The 23,468-nt window shown below is 28.3% G+C and overlaps 3 protein-coding genes across 5 annotated transcripts; 2 read left to right on the top strand and 1 right to left on the bottom strand.

Moving 5' to 3' along the window:
- The first annotated feature begins 126 nt into the window (after positions 1-126).
- On the top strand, positions 127-17,549 carry LOC119608879 (putative gustatory receptor 97a). Its single transcript, XM_037963446.1, has 3 exons — positions 127-424; positions 16,879-17,037; positions 17,103-17,549. Exons 1-3 carry the CDS (start codon positions 356-358, stop codon positions 17,175-17,177), a joined length of 303 nt encoding a protein of 100 aa, XP_037819374.1. The 5' UTR covers positions 127-355; the 3' UTR covers positions 17,178-17,549.
- LOC119608818 (rho GTPase-activating protein gacU) lies at positions 8,601-23,468 on the bottom strand. Of its 3 annotated transcripts, XM_037963355.1 has the most exons (12): positions 23,130-23,468; positions 22,736-23,062; positions 22,283-22,648; positions 19,885-20,082; positions 17,871-17,907; positions 17,778-17,804; positions 12,312-12,359; positions 11,956-12,235; positions 11,647-11,887; positions 10,004-10,119; positions 9,294-9,596; positions 8,677-9,228 (listed from the first exon to the last, which is right to left on the bottom strand). In XM_037963355.1, the coding sequence occupies exons 2-12, from the start codon at positions 22,870-22,872 to the stop codon at positions 9,173-9,175; spliced, it is 1,809 nt and encodes a 602-aa protein (XP_037819283.1). In that variant the 5' UTR covers positions 22,873-23,062; positions 23,130-23,468; the 3' UTR covers positions 8,677-9,172. The 3 variants fall into 3 exon arrangements, with proteins under 3 accessions (XP_037819302.1, XP_037819283.1, XP_037819293.1); XM_037963374.1 differs by lacking the exons at positions 22,283-22,648; positions 22,736-23,062; positions 23,130-23,468 and adding an exon at positions 21,362-21,665 and having other exon boundaries at positions 8,601-9,228; XM_037963365.1 differs by lacking the exons at positions 22,283-22,648; positions 22,736-23,062; positions 23,130-23,468 and adding an exon at positions 20,803-21,146 and having other exon boundaries at positions 9,073-9,228.
- On the top strand, positions 15,564-16,825 carry LOC119609336 (putative gustatory receptor 94a). The gene has a single exon (XM_037964076.1). It carries the CDS (start codon positions 15,564-15,566, stop codon positions 16,545-16,547), a length of 984 nt encoding a protein of 327 aa, XP_037820004.1. The 3' UTR covers positions 16,548-16,825.

The following is a 23,468-nucleotide window of genomic DNA, read 5'->3' as shown; positions in this document are numbered from 1 at the left end:
AATAGTATTTGTTGTTATTTTGAGTGCTTTTCTTCTCTTGTCATTGTAGTTGTTAGCCCCACTCGATTATTATTATTTGTTTGTTTTTGTTTTTATAAGTACTCGTATTTTTTTAAATACGAACACCTGCATTATTATTGTTCTGTTATGTAGAGAAGAATCATTTACAAACATCTTTATAAGAACATATTTTTGTATTTGATATTGTGGGACGGACAACAAACTGAAGTTAAGATATTTTAAAAAGTAGAACTGTAGTAAATAAACATCACTTAAAGATCGTGATTCAATTTGAAGTGGTTTGCAGTCTGTTCTCCCTTTAGTGCCATAATTGTTTAAATAATCGTGGTAATGCATGTTTATTGAAATTGTTTCGAGTGCAGAAATTAGAAATACTAAAAAAACATCATATTTCGAATTTAAGGTAAATATTTAATTAAGCTTGAAATTATGATTTTTGTTCCAATACGCATAACATTTTTATACCCTACACCACTTTAGTGGGGAGGGTATATTGGGTTTGTGCTGATGTTTGTAACGCAAAATAATATTGGTCCTATACCTTAAAGTATACCAATCGGCTCAGAATCATTTTTTCTGAGTCGATTTAGCTATGTCCGTCCGTCTGTCCTTGTAATCAAACTACAGGTCGTAATTTTGAAGATAATTCAATGAAATTTGGTACATGATCTTCTATTATCCCAGGGACGAAGCGTATTGAAAATGGTTAAGATCGGTCCATTATTTCACCTAGCCCCCACACAACTGAACCCCCCAATAGGGCTTGTAATCAAACTACAGGTCGCAATTTTGGAGATAATTCAATGAAATTTGGCACATAATCTTTTATGGTATCGTAGACGAAGCCTATTGATAATGGTTAACATCGGTCCATTATTTCACTTAGCCCCAATACAACTGAAACCCCGAATAGGGCTTTTAAACCTTGTAATCAAACTACAGGTCGCAATTTTGGAGATAATTCAATGAAATTTGGCACATGATCTTTTATGGTACCGTAAACGAAGCCTGTTGAAAATGGTTTACATCGGTCCATTATTTCACCTAGCCCCCATACAACTGAACCCCGCCGAATAGGGCTTTTAAGTTCATAATTATGTTTAATATACTCATATCTCTTATATAACCCTAGCCCCTATGAAAAGCCCCCATCAAAATTTCACTTAAATGTCCACAATTTTATTCAACAATAAACAGTTTAAGTATGTATATCTAAGGCAAGGTACAATTCAACTTAAATGCTTTATTATGGCAACTAAATCACATTATATTTTTGTCAATGATGTAGGGTATTATATGGTCGGCCTCGCCCGACTATAATTTCTTACTTGTTTTTATTAAAATGGCTGATATCTCGAAAATGAATAATTGAATTTTAAAGCATCCCAACAAAATCTTACATTGAAAAGTTATGAGTTAAAACACTAAAAAACCGCTTTTCACTACCAATTAATTACATGCTCTATTACAAATAACTAATTAAATAAGAACTTAAAAAGTTGTTTTACGAATACGAACTCAAAACATAGTACTTACATATGTACGTATCTGATTAAATATAAGTATGTAAGTCATTATAAGAGGATTTCAGAATTTTTTTTTTTTTAAATTAAATGCGCCAAAATTCATTAGTCTGAGTAATTTACTTATATCATAGATGTTGTATTTTTGATTAGTATGTAGCCATTAAAACCGATTTGCATCCCAATATAAAATATAGAGTAATCAATATATTCGCTCGATATGTATTTATTTATTTTTTTTTTAATTTTTGACATACATACATATGTTTACTCTGACTATTTAGTAATTTTTAATTAATTCCGAAATAGGAAATAAATTTAATTAATGTGTATATTATTATAAGCCATTAACTAAACAACTATTTAATGATGTATTTAAAAGTTTACAACATTTTAATTGGTTGTTAAGTTATTTTAAATTACTAATTTTATTTTATTATATAGGTATAAATACTTAGTAAGTCAAACTTGCTAACTCATAGTCTTTTAAATAGTCGGAGTTTGGGAATTGGATCAATATTAAGAATTTTAAAAAGTATTACTTTTAAAATTATGTATATAAGAAACACACAGAAGTGGCGAAAAACCAAATATCTTTCAAAGATAACAACTTTTAATGAAAAAAGGGTATACCGACATTAGGGTATAACATTTTTCGGGCGGCAAAATACCATAGCACTGCCTTATAGCCAATACTGTCATAATAATATAAGGCTATTTTTTAAGTCAATTCGGTGAAAAACTTCCCGCACCGAAAGCAATTCCTAAAATGCTTTTGTTCGTTATTTTTACTAAAATTATTTTAATAATTTTAATATAAACTATATTATCGCGATTTGTTAGAAATTCCATAACAAGGGTTTAAAGAACAACGTTCTCTTTAATGTAATGTAATACAAAAGCGGGAACTTCTTTCACAATCGCGAAAAAATAATATAATATTCCTTAACATCTGTTCACGCCCTACAAGGTCTTGTTATGGTATTTTTTTAATACATATTTGCAAAAATTGCAAAAAGTCATAACCCTAGTATACATATGGGAATTTCATGTCATGTGACTCAACTCAAAAAAATCGATTTCGACGAAATTTGTACTAAAGTTAGTACTATTGGATAGTAGTTCAGACACAAATTTTCAGCTTTATCGGTCAAGAACTGCCGGACTTAGAGGGGGTCAAAGTTGGATATTTTGGTCATACAGGGTTTTATTCAAATGGGTATAACTTTTCACCTATTGGTCCTAGCAAAAATTGTCCAAAGGACTTCAGATAGCTATATTTTTACTTAAGAGCTTTGTGATTACTTAGTGGGATGCCGAAACCGGTCTACCGGTTCCCGTTATACCAGATTATGTGGTTCTATGGTAAAAACCATAATCCAAATCATTTAAAGAAAGGCCGAGGATACATTTGATCATCACAAGTTTATAGTACCGGCAGACTAGAGGTACTGGTACAGGGATTACAAAGCCGAATATACACTTCTTATATATTAACATTTTCTCGGAGCTCGGATCACCATTTCGAACATCGTTTGCCGTAACTTACAGATGCTCTTCCGTCAGTAAATTTTATGTACATACTTGCTAAGCTAAAAATACCTAAATCTCAAGTTGCAGAAATGTTGTAGAATTTGGATAAAGGCAAATAAGAAAAAAATCTTAAAATCCACTGTACTTCAGGAACTTTGTTTATTAAAACGTTTGTCAAACGCTGCTATAGCTTCCATAAATTATGAAAACTAAATAAAATATCTGTCAATTGGTCTTATCCACACTCAAAAATAAGAATAAGAAGCAGTTAAATTTTAAAACCATATTGACCGGTTACCATAAAATTCTCTAGAGAATATTGAAATCGAAACAAAATTATTCTATATTAGCAACCAGTCCCAGTCTAAGTAAACTGGAATGCAATAATAATTTAATATTCCAAAGGCGATTAAAATGATGATATAGAATTTTAATAATTCTTGAGAAATATATTATTATAATTACAATTTAAAACATGCTCATTTATTTGATAATTATTCATCTTAAATTCTAGTACGTGATATCCTCTCTTATTAAACTCAGATGTTTATAAATGTTTTAACAAAAAATTTCAGTTAATTTTAAATGCACTCAAAAACAATGATATTTTTATTACAAAATTTAGTCATCAATGATGATGATAATGATGTGTGGTAGTGACCACAAATTGTTAATTCTATTTTCACTCAATCTCTACTGCAAATACACGTTGAATGCTTGTTTTATAGTATTGAAATGTAAAGTACAATATTCTTTAACTTAATTTAAAAATTATTTTATTATCTCACAAGTTCAACAACTACCTCAAGATTACTAACGATAATAAAAATAAAAATATGAAAAAAAAACCAACAAAAAATAATTTATAAAACAAACGAATCGCGTATAACAATATAAATGCTAATTTAATAAACATTATTGTTGTGTATTTTTTTAAATTTTTTTCTACTTAAAGAATAATACAAAAAATGAGTTACAAATTCAATGTAGTTCGGATGTTATAGGTACCAGTAGTATATGGGGATTTCCATGATTTCATATGTGACATTTGTAAGACTACAGATTGGTGTAAATTCAATGGAAAGCAAGTATGAATGTATAGTCGGGCATGGCTGACCAATGATACCCCCCTACACCATGGAGTTAAACTTCTATAAAACTAAATTTTTCCGATTTTTGTTGACATACTGAAACATTTAACATAATTATGAGCTCAAAAGCCCTATTTAGGCGGTACGGTTGTATGGGGCCTAGGCGAAATAATGGATCGATTTGGCAATAATGTTCGTTCTTGTGTCAAAAAAAGAGTATGGGCCAAATTTCATCAAATTATCTTGAAAATTGCGACCTGCAGCGTGCGCACAAATCGACTAAACCACTCAGAAAGTGATTCTGAGCCGATTGGTATACTTTAAGGTGTAGGACCATTATTTGAAGAGTTCGGTCCATAATTGATCCAAGTCTCCGAAAATTACCCCGATGTTGATATTAATATTTATATATGACAAGGATTTGTTGATTTCATCATAGTCAAAGATAAGATCTCTGTATTACACATTGTTACGCTAATTTATCTCTCCTATGACAACTTTCCTATACCTAACGGGTAAATTTATATTTTTCAGTCTTGGTTTACATTTCCATGGAAAAGCTCATATGCTTTTTAACAATACAATGTTTATAAATATGTACATGTGTATGACAAATTTGTCAACATAAATAAACAAAGAAATACCCTAGAAAAGTTTAGAAAAATCTAATAAAAATAGTTAAATATAGTTTTAGAAAAAATTTTAATGTTAAAAATCACATATGGGCAATTCCATGAAAAGGTAAACCACGACTGAAAAAATAAAACCCTTATAACTTCTGCATTTTTGAAGATAATTCAACAAAATTGGGTATATGTTCTTTTGTGGCACCAAAGACGAAAACTGTTGAAAATTTTTAAAATCGGTCTATTTTTACACCTCGCCGCCATACAAACGGAACCGAAAATATCACTTTTTAGCTCATAATTCTGTTAATTATAATACTATCCCTTCAAAAATCGGCAGATCTAAAATGTTTATAACCTTTATGCCGATTTTCATAACGATTGGACCTCATTTGACCCTAGTTCCATTCAAAGTTTAATTTCAGAAAAACACTTAAACGTCCGTAACTCACCTCTAATCACTAGTATTATGATAAAATTTGGCACAAATAAGTTTTATATGAATTAAAATCACACCCTAGAATTTTATGAGGATCGGTTCATATTTGACCCTAGTCGCCATATAACTCCAGTTATTTATTTTTATCTATAAATTGCTTAAACATGTATATAGGTCGGCCATGTCCGACTGCACTTTCCTACTCTTTTTGATTTGTTGAAGTGTGTGTATGCATATATTTCCAAAATATATATTTTATAACCTAAAAAAAATCCGGAGAAAAATCTGTCACATACGATGTGTCACGTACGATATTTAAATATGTTCATTATAAAATTATATTAATTTCTTTTTTTATTTAAAAATTATGGATTACTAATGAAAAATATGTCCCATAGTGTAAGAAATTAAAACAAAAAAGATACACCTACAGAATTCGCAGATTTTCGTAAATATTTACATGTACTTTAAAAACACGTTTTTTGTCACGTATGATATCGCCATGTTTTAATCCATATTTTGGAAAACAAGGTTCCGAATGGGATGATTCCTTTTGCAAATATAGTATTCTTTAAATGAAACAGAATGGCAAAATTGTTTTTCAAGTACTCCTAATTTTACAAAATCTATACCACTCTGAAGGCGTGCGAATGTCACATACAATCGTATGGAATTGCCCATATGGACAATTCGATGGAAAGTTAAACCAACACTGAAAAAATTAAACCCTTAAAAGATTTGCATTTTTAAAAGAAATTCAGCAAAATTCGGTGTATGATGTTTTGTTGGACCGAAGGCAAATAAGGCTGTTGAAATCCTAACCGCCATGCAACCGCACCCGCAAATATCGCTTTTTAGCTAATGTTAATTAGCTTCAAAATTCGGCAGATCTAAAATGTATATAACCCTAAATCATATTGCTGAGAAATTTTATTTATATATTCTTTAATATTCCCAAATCATACTTAATTTATAGATTATATTTCTGGAACTGAAAGTTCATACAATATCATTCTATACACAAAGACGAATTTCCTTTATATTAGTAAATATTCGAACCAAAGTTTATTTGTATTATTTATTGCCATTGTAAAAGTACAAATACCTAATTTAATTTTCACCCAATTTCATTCCCTTAAACTGCTTATTTGTAGTGTGAAACTATTTGTTGAATTAACTTTTTTTCGCTAAAAGGTTGTTTTATGTAAATACATAATTTTGTTTGAATTTATAAATTTTTTAAGCAAACAAAGTCACAAATAAATATTTATTTAAAATACGTGTTAACATGAGATTTTATTTTTTTGATAACTTTGTTATAAAAGTCAACAACTTGACTAAATTAAACTACTAACTAAATATACAACTAATTATTAGAGAAACTCAAAATGTTTTGAGTAGATTTTTCTATAGGCAAAATATTTTAATGTTTTGGTTCAACTCATTTTACAAAGAATTAAAAAAAATTATGCAAAGCACGTATTGAAAGAGAAGTTGAAATTAAAAAAAAAAAACACTAAAAATATTGTACTCGCATACTTAAACATAAAATTTTATTTTAAATCTAACAACAATGAATATTTAAAATAAATAATCATACAGAAAAAAGGAAAATATAACTAAAAAAGGCAACAAGTGTCGTTAAAAGTTTAGCATTGTCTTCCGGTGGTATGTAGTTATTGGTCTGTTGCCAACTATTTAACAACGTACAAAAGTATAATTTGGTGTTTTTGGAAATCTAAAGTTTAAACAGGTGGTTTGAAAAAGAAACAAATGAAAAAATATAATTTTTGCAGAATTTTTGTTTTGTTTTTTCTTTATAAAAAGTTTTAGTCCAACACTTAAAATTACCAAGTGAAGTAAAAGAAAGAAGGAGTTCATTAACATTGCAGACATAAGAAATTCTTAATAAAAAAATAATAAATAAATACATATTCTTAACATATTTTATGTTTGGGTAGGTTATTGTCATTGCGTTTCTTCATTAGTTTTAATTGGAAATGTGTCTCTTCAAAAAACTAGCTAAAAAGCAAACAAAACTAATAAGATTGCTTGCCATGTGTAACAACAAATATTGGGTTAGAAAAACAGTATTTTCTGTTAAAATTAAATTTTGTATAAATGCACTTAATTGGCTTAGTTAAACGAAATCACTCTCTTACCTGCTCAAATTTTTAAAACAATTTTAATACTTGTAAAAATAATCACATCTGTTAAATTTTGTGCAATATTTGGTGCATGTGTTTGTAACGCGTGCAAATCGCACCATCATCATCATCATCATGATCATTAATACAACATTGTGTGTTGAAATTGTCGTCATCGTCACCATCATCTGGCAGTCAAAGTAATATTAGCACGCATGCGTATAGATTTTTTTTTAAATACTCCATCAACAGCAACAAAAAATATGATATTTTCGTGGTTTCTTCAAATGTAAACAGTCTACTAGATTTCTTTTTATACAAACAAATAACAAATAGATGACATTTTTTTTCGGTTCAATGTCCTTAACGTCAACTGCATAAGCTATAATTGAACTCATGATTTGAATTATATATTTACATTATTCCTTAGAATAAGTTTTTAACACATGTTGTTAAATTCTTACAAATGCAATGCTTAAAAGTTGTTGAAGTATTTCGAATAGTTTGTCACATAAAATGGTACAGTTTGAGTAATAGGAATAAGTAGGAAATAAAATCTTTAATGTTTTTATTCAAAATTAGTATAAAAATATAAATAAAAGCAAAAAGAACGCAAAACATATAATAACGGCTTTGAAATTCGATGTCTTTTCATTATGAATCGAAATTTGTATTTTCGTACATCTAAAAAAAATTATTTAAAAATTTTAAGTTCGAAATTGGAAAATGTAAGAAATTGGCTTTCAAAAAAACTTTAAAAAACTCGGTTTAACTAATAAATATTATGCGGTTAAAATAATTTCTGTATGAAAACTTTCAATCTATCGTTTGAATAAAATATAACCTGACTATAAGAAAATTTGGGGTTAATATTTTTTTCAAATATAACTTATACTTCGAAAAATTTTAAAAATTTACAGATTTTCAGCACTGTGGTTTCAATTCAATTATAAAAATTCTTGTCTTCAGAATTAAGTTTTGATGGCAGAGAAGCCACAAGTTGAGCAAATGTTTACTGAAATTTTATTTAAGAAATATAAACAAAAACTTTGTATGTTTTTTTTTTCCTACTTTAAAGTTGGATACCAAAAAAAAAAAACATAGTTGTCAAAGATAAAGAACGTCGAAACCCGTCGAATGATTTCAAAAAGTCACTTCCATAGAATGCATTCCTAAAAACCACGCAACCACTTTTTACCAAAACTCTTGATGATTTCATTATAAAAAACTACTTTTATTTTCCAATAAAGAAAAAGATTTATACATATATTTTTTCCATTTATATTAATTGTACTGTTTTTAATAATAATTTTGGTACATGGTACAAATTAAGAATTACAATATTTGGAATTTATTAAAAAAAATACCATAATGGTGACATTAAAAAGAATATAAGTTTAATGAAACATTACATAAATAACTTGGAAAAAGGCACAAACAATAAATTCATTTTTAAAAGGACACATTGTATACAAAACAATTTTAATTAAACAAAAAAAAACAAATTAACTGAAGAAAACATAAAATATTTAAAGCCTTTATGTTGAAACAAAATCAAGTTTATAGTTTTTAGTTAGTTAAAACTTAAACTGAAATATTATAAATATTTCAGCAAGATTTTTTTTTTGTAAATTTACATCTTATGTAAAATTTTGAAGTCATATACATAACTAAAAGAGTTACTATAATATTTTACACTATTATCTCGAGATAATAGAAATACTAAAGTACAGCATAAAATTATTAAGATGAAATTAGAATGCATAAAGAATAAAAACCAAAAAAATAAAAATCATTCCGTTGAAATCGAGGCAGCTTTGCTACGAGTTTTTATGTTATAAGCAGTATCTGTAATGAGAAAATGAAAAAAAGTAATTAAAGGAAAGTTAAAACTTTCTAAAACTAAAACTTACTATATAGTTTTCTCAGATATTGACTATCACGCGTTCTTTTGCCATTAAGACAACCATTGCGTAATTCCATAGTTATGGTATCACCATACATGGCACTGATTGCCCGCAATAATTGATCACGACTTTTATATCTTAATGTTAAAACAAAATCACCCGTTTCTTTTTCATGTTGTATGCTGCCTGTGAATGTACTGGCAATGCCATCATCACTTGCTTCTTCGAAACTACTGCGACTGTATTCATCTTTAATGAGTGAGTTATCGAATTTTGCCATTTTAGCATCGGTGGCACCAAAATTTGAATCTGAAAGAATAAAAATTATATTTATAACTGGACAACCACTATGTTCGGTGGTTCAAAAAAAATTGTGCAAGCTCTTAAAATTTTTCGAAAATTCGAATTTATTGCAATTTCTCACATTATACCTCTTATAAACTTAAAAATTTTCGAAAATACGATATTATGATCGAAAATGTTTAGGGCTATTGAAATAAGCATTTATCAAAGTTTTAGGAAACAAATGTTAATCTCTTAATAATGAGATTTCCAAAATTTAAAACTTAAAAAATTTTATGATTCACGAATTTTAATAGATTTTCGAAAACAAGTGAAAATTGCGAGTTTCACTGTTTAAATCGAATTTTAAGAATTAAAATGTTAATTTAAACTTAATAAGATTACTTTAACAAATTTACTTTTACTACACATACCTTCAAGTTGTTTACGTTTGCCCAAATGAACATCTGATCCTTCATACAAACGTCTGTCACGTTTAGGGCAAGTTGATATTTTAACTGATAATGTACGTTGTGCTAAAATTTCACCACTTTTATAGAGAGCGAGAGATAGGGTAAAAGGGTTGTTAATAAAGTAATTTCATAATATTAGAAATATGTATAGTAGGTTGTCTTGTGTACTACTTTTTTATAGGAATACCTCTTAAACGATGAGTATTAATTAGGGTGATAGAGTCGATTTTTCAACCGGTTTTAAAACCGGTTTTTCCTGCTTTACCAGTGTCGGTTTTTTCTAAATGTTGATTTTTCGAATATCGAATAACCCGGTTTTTTCACTTTTTAAAAACCGATTTCGAATACTTTTATTTGCTTTGTAATCAAAGATTATTTAAATGAAAGTTTGAAGTAAATAATACAGCCCGTTTAAATTTTAAAAATATTCGAGTCCAGGAACTAGGATATATTTTTCTAAAGCACCTTTGGTTAAACTTTTTTGATTTTCCTAATTAATTAAAAAATGTTATTTGTAAAATTGATAACTGTTTAATAAAATTTTATTAATCTTAAGATTATATTCCAATTACAATAATTAATTTACCGCTGAAATATTATGGAAGTGTTGGAATGCCTATGAAAATTTCCTAAAAGGGCTTTAGAATAAGCTAGGATTACATAGTACCTTATGTTTAACAGAAGTGTCCACTTTTTTTCCTATTTTTTTTTTTTATATTAAAGAAATAATGTAAATCAGACGACTAGATCTAAAGTTATAATCTGTTAAACTGTTAAAAATCATTTCGGGCCATGTTTTATTAATCAAATTTAAACATAAACATTAATTTCTTCAAATTAACATATATTTTTTTATTTATTATGAAAAACCGGTTAACCGGTTTTTTCTGAATTTGAAATATATCAACCGGTTTTTTTTGAAATGTCAACTATTCGAACTATTCGAAAACCGGTTTTTGGAAAATGTCGAATAATCGATCACCCTAGTATTAATGTACTAAATAAGAGAATAATAAACAAATTCTTTTTTTTTTTTTTGAAAACTGCCGCATATAGAATCAGAAACAAAACTACCATAGTGGACCAAATCAAATGTCAAACAAATTTCAATATTTTTCTGTATAATCTGAAAATTAAGACAATTTTGAAACTTATTTCGATTAATAGAGAAAATGCCTCCCAACCCCCTAAAGAAATTTTGTGGAAACAAAAACAAAACCACTATAGTGGACCAAATCAAATGTCAAAAAAAATTCTATAATTTTCTGTATAATCTGAAAATTAAGACAATTTTGAAACCTATTTCGATAAAAAGCGAAAATGCCCCTCAAACCCCCTTTTAGAAATTTTGTGGACAAAAAATATTCTCAAAAAATTTTAAAATTAATTTTTCCGTAGCCAGCTCAAAATTATGTAATATTTGAGGGCCATTGCGAAAAAATAAGATATTTTTTTCACAAATTATACTGAGGTCACGATTTTTAATCGCTAAAAGTGAACTGAGGACCATTCCATTAATATGCATCGATTGAGTGGTATACCTACATAAGCTTCTTAAAAAGGCTCATAGACAACAAAATGTTTACTAACAAATATAAACTTACTTCGGACCTTCCAATAGAAATATCACCGCCGTTTGTTTACGATTCATGCAGGAATTAAAACAAGTAAAACTAACAATCAATTGTTGTTTCAATTGATTAGTTTCATTGCCCTTGACCGTACTATTAAGTGGCACCACCACCGAATAACGATCATTAATACTTTTGCCCGTATCGGAGCCATAGTAAACGGCATCGGGATTTTTACAACGTACTAAACTTTTACGCACTATTTCATTTTTATCTGCAAAGAAAAACAAAAAATTCTTCCACCAACTTAAATATAAATTATTTTAAGTTTATAAAACTTACCATTATCTGTGCTTATATGATTTTGACATCTGAGCACAGGAGCACTAACATCTTTTTCGAATACCGCAAAAACTCTAACTTTAAGCGGTTTTATGGGCATTTTCTGTGTATAGAAACAATCAATATAAACATTTTCATTTGTTTTTATATAAAGTCTTTCAGTTTCTTTGGAGTAAACAACTCCCGGTCGTTGACAATATTTTTCCGAACTATTGATTTGTATGCCAAAATTATAACCGCCATGATCATGTTCTTCACAAGTTGGTATTAAATTAAGATTCTGTTGAATGTAAACAAAAAGAATTTAAAACATATTACAAGCGGGAATAGTTTAGAATAGAATTTCATATACTTACCGGTTTAACATCAATTTGTTCTTGTATCAATTGCTGCAGTACAGATTGCTAAAATAAATATATTTTATAGTTTATTCATTTTCTTCAAAAGAAAACTTTAATTAGTTTATTTTATTACTATTCTTAACAAAAAGAATACACACTTTATATTTATTAAATGTTATCAACTTCATGCTCTATGAAGTATCTGCTCTACGAAGTATCTGCTCCTGCTATTGAGGTTGCAATAAAGCTGTTTGTTTGTACAACTTGTTCTACACAGTATAAATTCTTAATATTTCACCATATATTTTAAACCACAAAACAAATAAAAAGAATAAGAGAATTACGTGTCAATCTGTGACGTCATTCATAAACAATCATGATTGTGCATGTTCGTTTACAGGAATACTTGAGAAGATTTAATAAAAAGAAAGCAAAAACATACTCATCTACTGTACATCATATGACTAATGTCATTTCACAAACAATACGCTGTGAAGCCCCGGAATGAAAGAGTGGGGAGAATTTTATAAGTGCAAATAAATTAGCAAGTTTGTTTGTATTAGCTTCAAAAAGCTTGCCATATCGTGGCAATGTTAATTTTCAATTATATAGGGCTTAACACGATATTTTTAATATTGTTATATCATACCTTTTATCTGCGAAAACACTAATTTTGTTTGACATTATTATGGGTTAATAATTTCCCATCTAATAATATTAATAAAACTCCAACAAATTAATGTTCCATATACATGTATGCCATGTCAAAGGGACCCTACTTTGAGCCCCCATTGAGAAGTCTCTGGAGCAGTTATGGAGTCTATTTTCAAAATTTTAACTTAAATACTCCTTAACTACGCTTAATTTGTCCCGATCGTACCAGCCGTCTCGAAATACCAGAATAATTTCCAAAAATGTGATTATGGCCCACTGTGCATAATGAAAAACATTTTATACTTCTTTGCAAAATCAAATGAAAAAAGTGATTTTTTAGATTTTAGAATTTTAGAATAACAAATAGGAAAAAATACAATATAGTGCAAATTTGACTTGAGTTACATTTATTTTGTTAAAAAGCTCTTAAAGGTAAAGATTTACAAAGGGCCCCATTTTAAAAAAAATATATTTTTTTTTACAATTTTTTTTTTTATTTTTTTTAAATATTTCTTTTCCGAAAGTTTAATGAAATAGCTACATAAACTATTTACAACAAATTTGGCTGGATGAGACGAAACACATGTTTTGCAAAAATGTCAAACTTTAACCCACTGTAACTCAGAGAGTTTTTGACCGATTGTGCTTAAACTACTATCCAATGGGACTAACATTGGTGCATATTTCATTCCGATGGGAAGATATCGGTATCAAAAGTTGGGTCACTTGACATGAATTCCCCGATATATGTATGTGTATGAACAGGCTTATTGTACACAGGCTTATAACGAATTAAATTCGAAGTCCATAAGTTTTTGGATTGATTTTGATTTATTATAAAATGATAGTTAAAAGATCTTTTGATTACCAAAATTCAAAATTTTGTATTCATGAATAAACCTGATGTCAGTGCAATACTATGTTCGAATATTCGAAATATTTTTATAACACTTTACTAAAGGTAGAACCCTCCAAAATCGAATCAATTTTTAATCGTTAATATCAACAATCAAAATAAAATTTTAGATTTGAATATCTTAAAGCCTCTTAATTTTATTCCAATAAATAGATTTTTAATTGTTAATTTGGTTTTGAAAAAATGGCTTCAAAGCTTATTCGGACGAAACTTATTTTGCACGGATATGATAAAAATCAAGGTGATACTATCTATACGTTTGATACCAAAAAGAAAGCGTTAAATTATCATATTGCATGATACCATTAAGAATTCTTATGTCCAATAAACAAATATTGAGAGGATTTTTAAAGAAAGTGTCAACTTTAGACTATCTTATATAAACGGAATTTGGCAGCCACAAAAGTCTCGTGCAAAATCAACTTTTTTCGTTTAAGCTGAATCAAAAATCTATTTATTGGAGTAAAATTAGGAGATTATAGGCTATTGAAATCCAAAATTTTATTTTAATTGGTTAATTAGTTTTGTCGAAACATAAGTGGTTTCGACATAATGTCCAGATGACTTATGTTCGAAACATTTTTGAAGGTGTTAAAATAATTTCTAAATCATAAGTATTCATTAAGTAAATAAACTAAAATTAGTTTTATTTAATGCCAATTTCTTACATTTTCCAATTACGAAGTCAAAAATTTTGAAAATAATGTTTAAATTTTTAAGGATTTTCAATATAGTTTCAGAAAATAAGTATTCATTTACTTTTCTGGATTGTAAAGTATTTAATTTAAATGAACAGGCCTATTGTGTGAAAGGCTTGTAAGTTTGTGATGGTAAATTTGTATATAATATAGACATCGATAACTGATAACTTGTTTAACAAAAAAAATAGTAGATAACATTTTTAATGTTAATAACATTTCAAAGACTAGTATTATATTGTTTCCTTATACATTAATATTTAGAAATATAAAATTATCTTATCCGAAAAGAAATAGCAATAAGATAAAGAATGAATGTATTCATAAACAATTGTTTTGTGTAAGTCGATTGAGTATTTATTTTGATTTAACGAAATAATAAAGTATTAAACTTGCAATAAATCCTTAAATGATATAAAATTTTAAAATTATTAAAAAAAAGGAAGCAAACTTAAATTGGAACATTAAAGGTAAACAAAACAATACGAAGAAATTTATATAAAAGTGGATTTTTTTTATTATTTATAACAAAATACCTCTAATAAACTATCAACAAAATTTGGTTGTTTGAAGTTTTTTCCACTGTTGCGAGATGACTTTCTCCGGAAAAAATCTCAATTGATATAGTATGAAGATTTAAGCGTCGCTGGATCTTCATTCCAAAAGAAATATAACATGCTTTAAACACTATAAACAAAAAACTAAAGCCTTTTAAATACACAAAACCGTCAAAACAACCCCAAAATTACTATGACCCAAAGATATTAAAAAAATATATAAAACAAAGTTCATCAATAGTAGTTGATTATCTCAAAAAGATAACTTTTGTAACAATTAAATAATAATTAACAATAATATAAAAACAAATACCTGCGCATATCATCAAAATAAGCCTTAAACAAAAAGTATTTACAACAATTTAGTTTAACAAAACCATTCTCAAACAAATATCCTCTAAATACGTTCATTCATACAACAATAAACAAACAAAACATAAATATGGACAAAATACAATTGGTTAAATATATAATAGCATTTTTAATTATTATGCTTTCGCTGATTGGTTTAAATGCAAACATGTTTTCCTGGCGTACTAAGAAATTTTACATCAACTACTTTTTGGTGGCATGGTGCATAACAATAATAATACTCTTCACCTTGATCTATATACGCCGTTTGTATAACGAAGTTGTATCGGAGGAATTGGATTTAAAGAATGCTGTAACTTTGTATTATTATATGAATATATTTGGTGCCGCTACCAATTTTCTATCACAATTGTGGAACACCAAAGCTGCTGCTCATTTCTTTAACACAGCGAAATTATTTGATACCTTGGAATATTTTGATGTGGATGTTGAAGTTATACATTCTTCAGTACTACTAGTGACCTTGAAAACTATTATTTTTCCAATTATCATAGAAATTACTTTGATTTTAAGACAACTGCGTAATGATTATGAAGAAAGAAGTCTTTTGTGGACAATTTATACCTTATATCCTTTGGTTATAGCCAATATTATACCGAATTGTTTATTTGGTATTTTTGTGGTATGTAGACAATTAACCTTGGCCTTAAATCGTCATTTGAAAGAGTTGGAGAAAGAGGCAAATTTTTTACAAAATATGGATCAGATTCTATTGCATAAACCTTTCTATCGCATGCAAAAGTTTTGCAATTTAGCCGATAAATTGGATGAATTGGCGGAAAAATATTCGCTAATTTGTGCTCAGACCTTGAGGTATATGAATATGTGTTCAACACCTTTAATGGCTTCTTTGTTGTGTAATCTCTTTGGTATAACGGCTGGTTTCTTTCGCCAGTATTACGCTTTGGCGGATACTTTAATCAATGAAGAAAGTTATGATGTTTTTAATGCCATTACGAATGGTGTTTTTTTGATAATATCCTTTTTGGAAATAGCTTTGCATAGTCTGGTGGCTGATCAGAGTATTGAGGCGGTAAGAGAGGATGAAGAGTAAAATTGTATTTCACATTTTTTGTTTGTAAAATTGCTAAAATCATGAACAGTTTGAAAATGCAAATATTAAAATTTTAATTTTTTCATTAGAGTAAAAATATAACCGATTATGGCGATTATGGCTTTATCGCTATAAAATAACAAACTTGAAAAAGTTGATGTTTTAGTCAAAAGCATTTTTATGGTAAAAAATCGAGAAAAATAGTTTTTTTAAGAGAATTTCTATGAATATATTTCTTTTTTGGAAAACCCTGTTTTCAAATTATTAAAAAATCTCTATAAAACATTTCCAACTTAATAATTAATATTTTTTTTCACTTTTTCTTCCTCAGGTTAAAGAGACTGGCTTAATATTGAAACGCATTCGATTAGATCATGCTGATGTACGTTTTAGACAATCAGTTGAACAATTCTCATTTGAAATATTAGTCATAGATTTTAAAATACAACCTATGAGATTATTAAACATTGACTTGGGTTTATTACATGATGTAAGTAATTCTTAATAAAAAAACATAAAGAAATAATAATTAATTTTTTTCTTTCTCCATTCCAGGTTTTATCGGCTGTAACAAGTTTTTTACTAATTTTAATACAAAGTGATTTGACTTTAAGATTTTCTTTGAAATAAACAACAAAATTTTCATATTTCTAAAAAAAATCAAAATTAACAAAAACGTAACAAAATTTTATAGAATTTATAAAGAAAAAAAATAAAAATTTTTTCTTCAACTATGGATGAAGTTGAATTAGAATCTTTTGGTACTACAACTACAGGGAAAACCAATCGTGGTCCTATACCTTGGAAACAACGTTCTCGTTATAATAAATGTTTAATGATTAGTATTATTTGTATAGTTTTTGTATGTATTTTTAATTTGATTGGCTTAGTGGCATTTTATTGTGTTTTTAAACGTCATGAACAAAATTTGTATATAAAAGATCATCATATGTTGGAGGAACAATAAAATGTAATTAAATAAATGTATGTTAAAATATATAAGAAATCTGTATTTTTATTTCATAAAAAAATTTAAGAGGACTAATGGTCAAATAAAATCACTGCACAAGTTGTACAAACCTAAGGCAATAACTTGTTATATAATAATTATAAGTTCCTTTTAAAGATTTAATTGTTGTACATTACAAACAATACAAATTCTTTGCGTATCTTATGAAACGTTTATAAATTAATTTTTTCTAAAAAAATAAAGTGTGTTAAAAAACTCACCTGACTGAACTTCATTAAATTATCGGACTGCAAATAAAATGAGAAAAAATTGTTAGTAAAGATTTGAAAATATAAATAAAGTTTAATACTCACATTTAATTTGTCTAAATAAGCATAGTGTTCATAATTTCTAAAAAGAGAGATAATACAAAAGAAATTAGAATCATTATAAAGGCATCTTATAACAACCTACATATACATATGTATATCATAACAAGTAAGAAAGTATAGTCGGGCGTGGCCGACCATATGATACCCTACACCAGTTATGAATATTAAATGTGATTTATTTTTCAAAATATCGCATTTATCTTCAATATTCCCTTGATCCGATACATTTAAGCAATTTATGGATGAAAAACCAATTTTCTGAAAGAGGCTTTATATGGGGGCTAGGGGCAAATATGGACCAAGCCCGATAAAATTTTGTGAATATATTTATATTTACATAATATTTAATTGTGCTGAATTTCATCGCGATATTTGTGTTTATAAGTTAATTTGGGACATTCAAGTAATTTTCTGAAGGGGACTTTGTATGGGAGCTAGGGTCAAATGGGGCCCGATCTTTATGAATTTTGGCAGGGTTATCAAGACTTCTATAAAACTTAGTTGTGCCGTATTTTATCGATATATCTGTATATTTAACATAATTATGAGCTCAGAAGCCCTTTTCGGGGGGTTCTGTTCTATGGGGGCTAGGTGAAATAATGGACCGATTTTAACCATTTTCAATAGGCTTCGTCCTTGGGTCAAATAAAACGTGCGTGCCAAATTTCATCCAATTATCTCGAAAATTGCGACCTGTAGCTTGCGCACAAGGTTTACATGGACAGCCAGCCAGCCAGCCAGCCAGCCAGACGGACGGACGGACGGACATAGCTTAATCGATTCAGAAAACGATTCTAAGCCGATTGGTATACTTTAAGGTGGGTCTAGGACGAATATTTTTATATGTTACAAACATCAGCACAAATCCAATATACCCTCCCCACTAAAGTGGTGTAGGGTATAAAAATATAAATTTTTCATCAAGTAACAGTGTAAAACAGTGCCAACTGCAAAAACGATTATTAAAGTTAACAATGGTTTACTACACAATTTTTTTAATATAAAAACAGGTTTTAATAACCATTGTTAACTTAATAATCGCTTTTGCATAAGGCAGCAAATCTTTATACTTTTCACTATAGTATGTATGTATGTATATACATATGTATATTTTAATAAAACTGTTATATTTATTCAATTTATTAGATTTTTTATTTTGATGTTTTTAGGCAATGATTAAAAAGACTTTCGAAGGTTATAAAATGTGAATTTTATTCGCCAGTATGATGCACGTTAAAAGCATTTTCTAAAGGGGAGTTATATGAAAGGTAAAGGCAAAATAATGGAAAGATCCTCATAAAATTTGGTAGAAATATTTCGAATTGTATAAAACATATCTGTGTCGAATTTCATCGCTGTACTCGTATTTTTAAGACATAAATGGACGTTTTTCTGAAAAGGACCTTATATGGGGGGTAGGGTAAATTATGGACCGATACTCTTAAAATTTTGCAGATAGAATTTGGTTTGTATAAAACTTGTCTATGTCGAGTTTCCTCATTATACTTGAATTTTAAAACAGTTATGACTGTTAAAACTGTTTTCTGGGGGGTCACTTGTATGGGGGCTATGCGAAAACGGGCACATTTTCAATACCAAACAAACCTTACCTATAGGGAATATTTGTTTAAAATTTTAACCCACTGCCTCTTTCCATTCGTACCCTAAAGTGCTTTCATCAGTTCTAGTTCTAGACGTATGGGCATGGCTAGATCGTTTTAGAATTTAATATCGACCCAAATATACATACCTATACATACATATGTCTGATCAATATTTCGATGTGTTACAAACGGAAAGACAAAATCAATATAACCCCCCCTTTTTTTAAGGTGGGTATAAAAAATCGTATTTATAGTGAAAAATGAGATTTGAAATAAACAATGAATTTTAGTAAGATAACGTACTTATAGCGAAAAATTGGATATTCCGTTAAAATTCTGATTACTTAATTATAATTTTAAAATACATATTGGATGTTTTTAATAGAACTTACAAATTATCTGTTTCCTCAGCATCAACTGTGGAAGATTCGGATACATTTAATACGGTTTCCTGACTCAGAATCGAATGATTAATTGATGTATTTGGTGAGGTATCAGTTGTTGTTGTTTTGTATAGACTTTCTTCATTTGTAGAATTTGTTGAGGTATCAATTGTTGTTTTGTTCACTTCTCTAGGTGTATGATTAGTACTAAAATAATAAAAAAAGAATAATAAATTAGAAATTTAAATAATTATAACAAAAAATATATATAAATTTGTTACTACTAGGTAAGTATTCACATTTTTTGTTACGTATGGGTTTAGTAACGGAAAATCTGCAAAAAGTTATCTAAAATGTTAGGTATTCGGCTAATATTTTTCCAAGGACCGAACGAAAATTGAGCAAAAGTCAAAATGTTTCCTCATTCAGTTAATCTACGATCGAAAAAGAAGAAGCAATTCCATTTTATTTAAATACTTTACGATTGAGTGCATTCCATATTACGATCGTAACTTCGAAATGCAAAATACCAAAGATGCCAAACTGGAAAATTTCGATTCGAATTTAAATGCAGAATAGGAGTGAATAATGACTAACTTATAACAGAGAGCAAGAAAATAATTTTTCGATTTCCAAAAATTTAACACTGAAAATAAAATTGTGACCGTACAGTTATTATGTATTATTATGTATTCTTGAACAAAACTGAAGACAAAGCTCATCGCATTTAAATATTTACTTTTGTATAAAAAATTCGCTAGTTAAATGATCACCACATCATTTGTTTATAATATGTATCCACATGTTTTTTTGTCATTGTCACGTTCAATCTCGAATAGAAAATTTCAGTTAATTTTCTCCAATCCATATTTTTTGTTTGTTTACCTGCTCTTGGAACAAGTTGATTGCATAGTTAAATTTGCATACCTTATAATTTGATGCACACGTCTAGTAGAGACTGGTAAGTTTAAAATTGAACGTATTTCCCCAGGGGACTTTTGCTCTTCGGATGCAATTCTTTTTATTTCACTGCAAACACTTGCAGAAATGAGAGGTTTCCTGCCTCCAAAATAAAATTTCCGATAGGCTTGAGGATTTTTAAGATACATAAATATCGTTTTCTTATCACGACCCAGTTCCTCACCGATTTGACGTATAGTAAAGCCACATTTACGAAAGGAATTGATTTGAGCTTTTTCTTCTCCACTTAAATAGGTTCCACGAGGCATTTTATTAAGTTGTTAACAAAAAAGCCTAGCAAACTTTTATTGTTGAAATTAATGAGCAAATAAAAATTATTTTCTTTAGCTACGAAGTTGGATTTTGACAATTAAAACCGATTATGTGTGTATGCTTAGATTATTTCATTCTACAAGGTTGTTTAAAATACGACGTTTTTATAGTATGAGTTGTAAAGAAATGCGCAGGGAAATGGTAAAACTCTATAATATATGATTAAATTATTTCTTATTAATATATTAATTACCGATAATTGATGGGTTCTATATTATAATCCTGGCAAATAAACTCTTCCTTAACAATGACTTGTTGTTGCTGCTGTGCCTCAATTTTTATTTTACGATTATTCTTTTTACGCATTTTTCCAAAGTTTAAAGTAAATTAAAAGTATATATTTAAAGATTCACAAATTAAAATTAAAAATATATTTAGTTTAAAAACAATAAACACAAAAGTTTAAAAAAACACAATTATATTGAGCTAAATAACTAAAAATTTGTCAAGTAAATAAAATTTTTGAAGAAAATGCAACAATCAGACGGACGCACCAACAAAACGATGCTGATGGGTTGTATTTGAATAGTATTAAAAAAGGGATTTTTAAAGAAATTTTAGGGAATTTTTCTCTATGGTTTAATTTAAAAATTTAATTGAAATATTATTATTTAATTAAAACTTAAATAACAGATGTAATTATTTTTTAATAATATGCTATTAAATGGCTATTAGGTTAATAATTAAAAAAATGTTAAAATGTCACATATTAATCAAATTGTTAAATAATATGTCTCTTCCCGTACTCGTCTACGTTGCAAGTTTTTACAACAAATTTGTTGTTTTTCTCATTTTTTCTGACTAAAACCTGCAAAACTGACAAGTACTGCAACAGACATAATGTAATTGTTTATCTTTGTGGTTTTGTAAAACTTTTTTTCACTTATTATTCAATTATTTTACTTTTTTAATTTACTCCCCTCAAATACAACTCATTGAAGAAAACTAAATAAAAACACAAAGAAATTGTAAACAACAAAACAAAATAAGCAACAGTTTATATGAAATATCATAGCAAAACAAAATCTTTAATAAAAATCCATAAACAAAACATACTAAATAAATAACTAAAGCAAAACAAATAAAAATGAGAGTGTGAAAACAAAATACTTACTAATTACCATCCACCAACAGCTGAGAGTTTAAAGTGGATTCTATGTTTTTGTTGTTATGGTTGAATTGAAAAAAGGGTGATGGTGAAGAAGATGAATGAAGACCAACCTGCTGATGCTGCAGCTGTTCGCTACAATAGTATTGGTGGTTTTGGTGGTTGTTTATGTTTTGATTATGTTGTAGTTGTAGGGATGGCAGTGCTGGTGTTTGATGTTGAAGTTGAAACTGAAACTGTGGAACAGTTGTATTGACGGTCGAAATGTTAACAGAAGGAGAAGGCAGAGATGGTGGTGGTGTAGGTATATATTGAGGTAGAACCGTTTCTACTGGTGGTAATGTGCTCTCTAGAGGTGCATAATCTTCAAAACTACAAAGCCATGATGAAATACAAAATTAAGGTACAGACACATTGGAAATTGGAAACATATTTTAAAATAACTGAATAAATACTAACCTCATAGCTTCAATTACATTTCCACTATTGCCGCTAAATTCAGCGCTATTTCCCATTTGTGAATTGTTATTATTTACTATGGGATATTGATAATTATGATTAACACCATTTATGAGATCGTCACCCTTTTGAATCATCTTGCTATCTTGCGTCGTGCCCTTTTAAAGGCCTGTTCTATGCCAGGCTCTTCTTTCAATTCCTCTACACACTCTTCCAATTCTATATTTTGCTGTGAATGTAGCAGCAGAGTTTGTTTTACAATTTGGACCCTACGTCCTGCCGTTGTGGATTGTGATGAAATTCGCAAAGCAACGACGAAAACTTTACCTGTTTAAAAGTGTACAGACTTTTTACAAAAAAACATTTAAAACCTTTCACTATTTATTTATTTTACCATCCACTATATTTTGCATTGATTTATTCGCCTTGGCAGTTCTTTAAAACTGTCTTCTTTTATTTAGTAAACAAATATTTAAACTTCCTTTAATGACAACAAATTTTAAATGGACAAGATTGAGCATGCACTAGGCATACGTATAAAAATATTCTAACGGTATATGACACAAATTATGGCACTTGGTTATTACAATTCACGGGATATTTATAAAATTTTATTAAATATTATTAACAATTGCACTTTTTATTTATAAAAACAACCAACAAGTATTTATTACACGTTTTGTATGAGCTCGATGAACACAAGATACACAACCAAAGACCGGCACAATTTGCA

The sequence above is a fragment of the Lucilia sericata genome, unplaced genomic scaffold (genome assembly GCF_015586225.1).
Source record: "Lucilia sericata isolate MDLA Ls3-8-SP2 unplaced genomic scaffold, ASM1558622v1 Contig000022F_arrow, whole genome shotgun sequence".
Lineage (NCBI taxonomy): Eukaryota > Metazoa > Arthropoda > Insecta > Diptera > Calliphoridae > Lucilia > Lucilia sericata.
The sequence above is the reverse complement of the archived record's forward strand: the minus strand, read 5'-3'. Positions and strand labels throughout refer to the sequence as shown.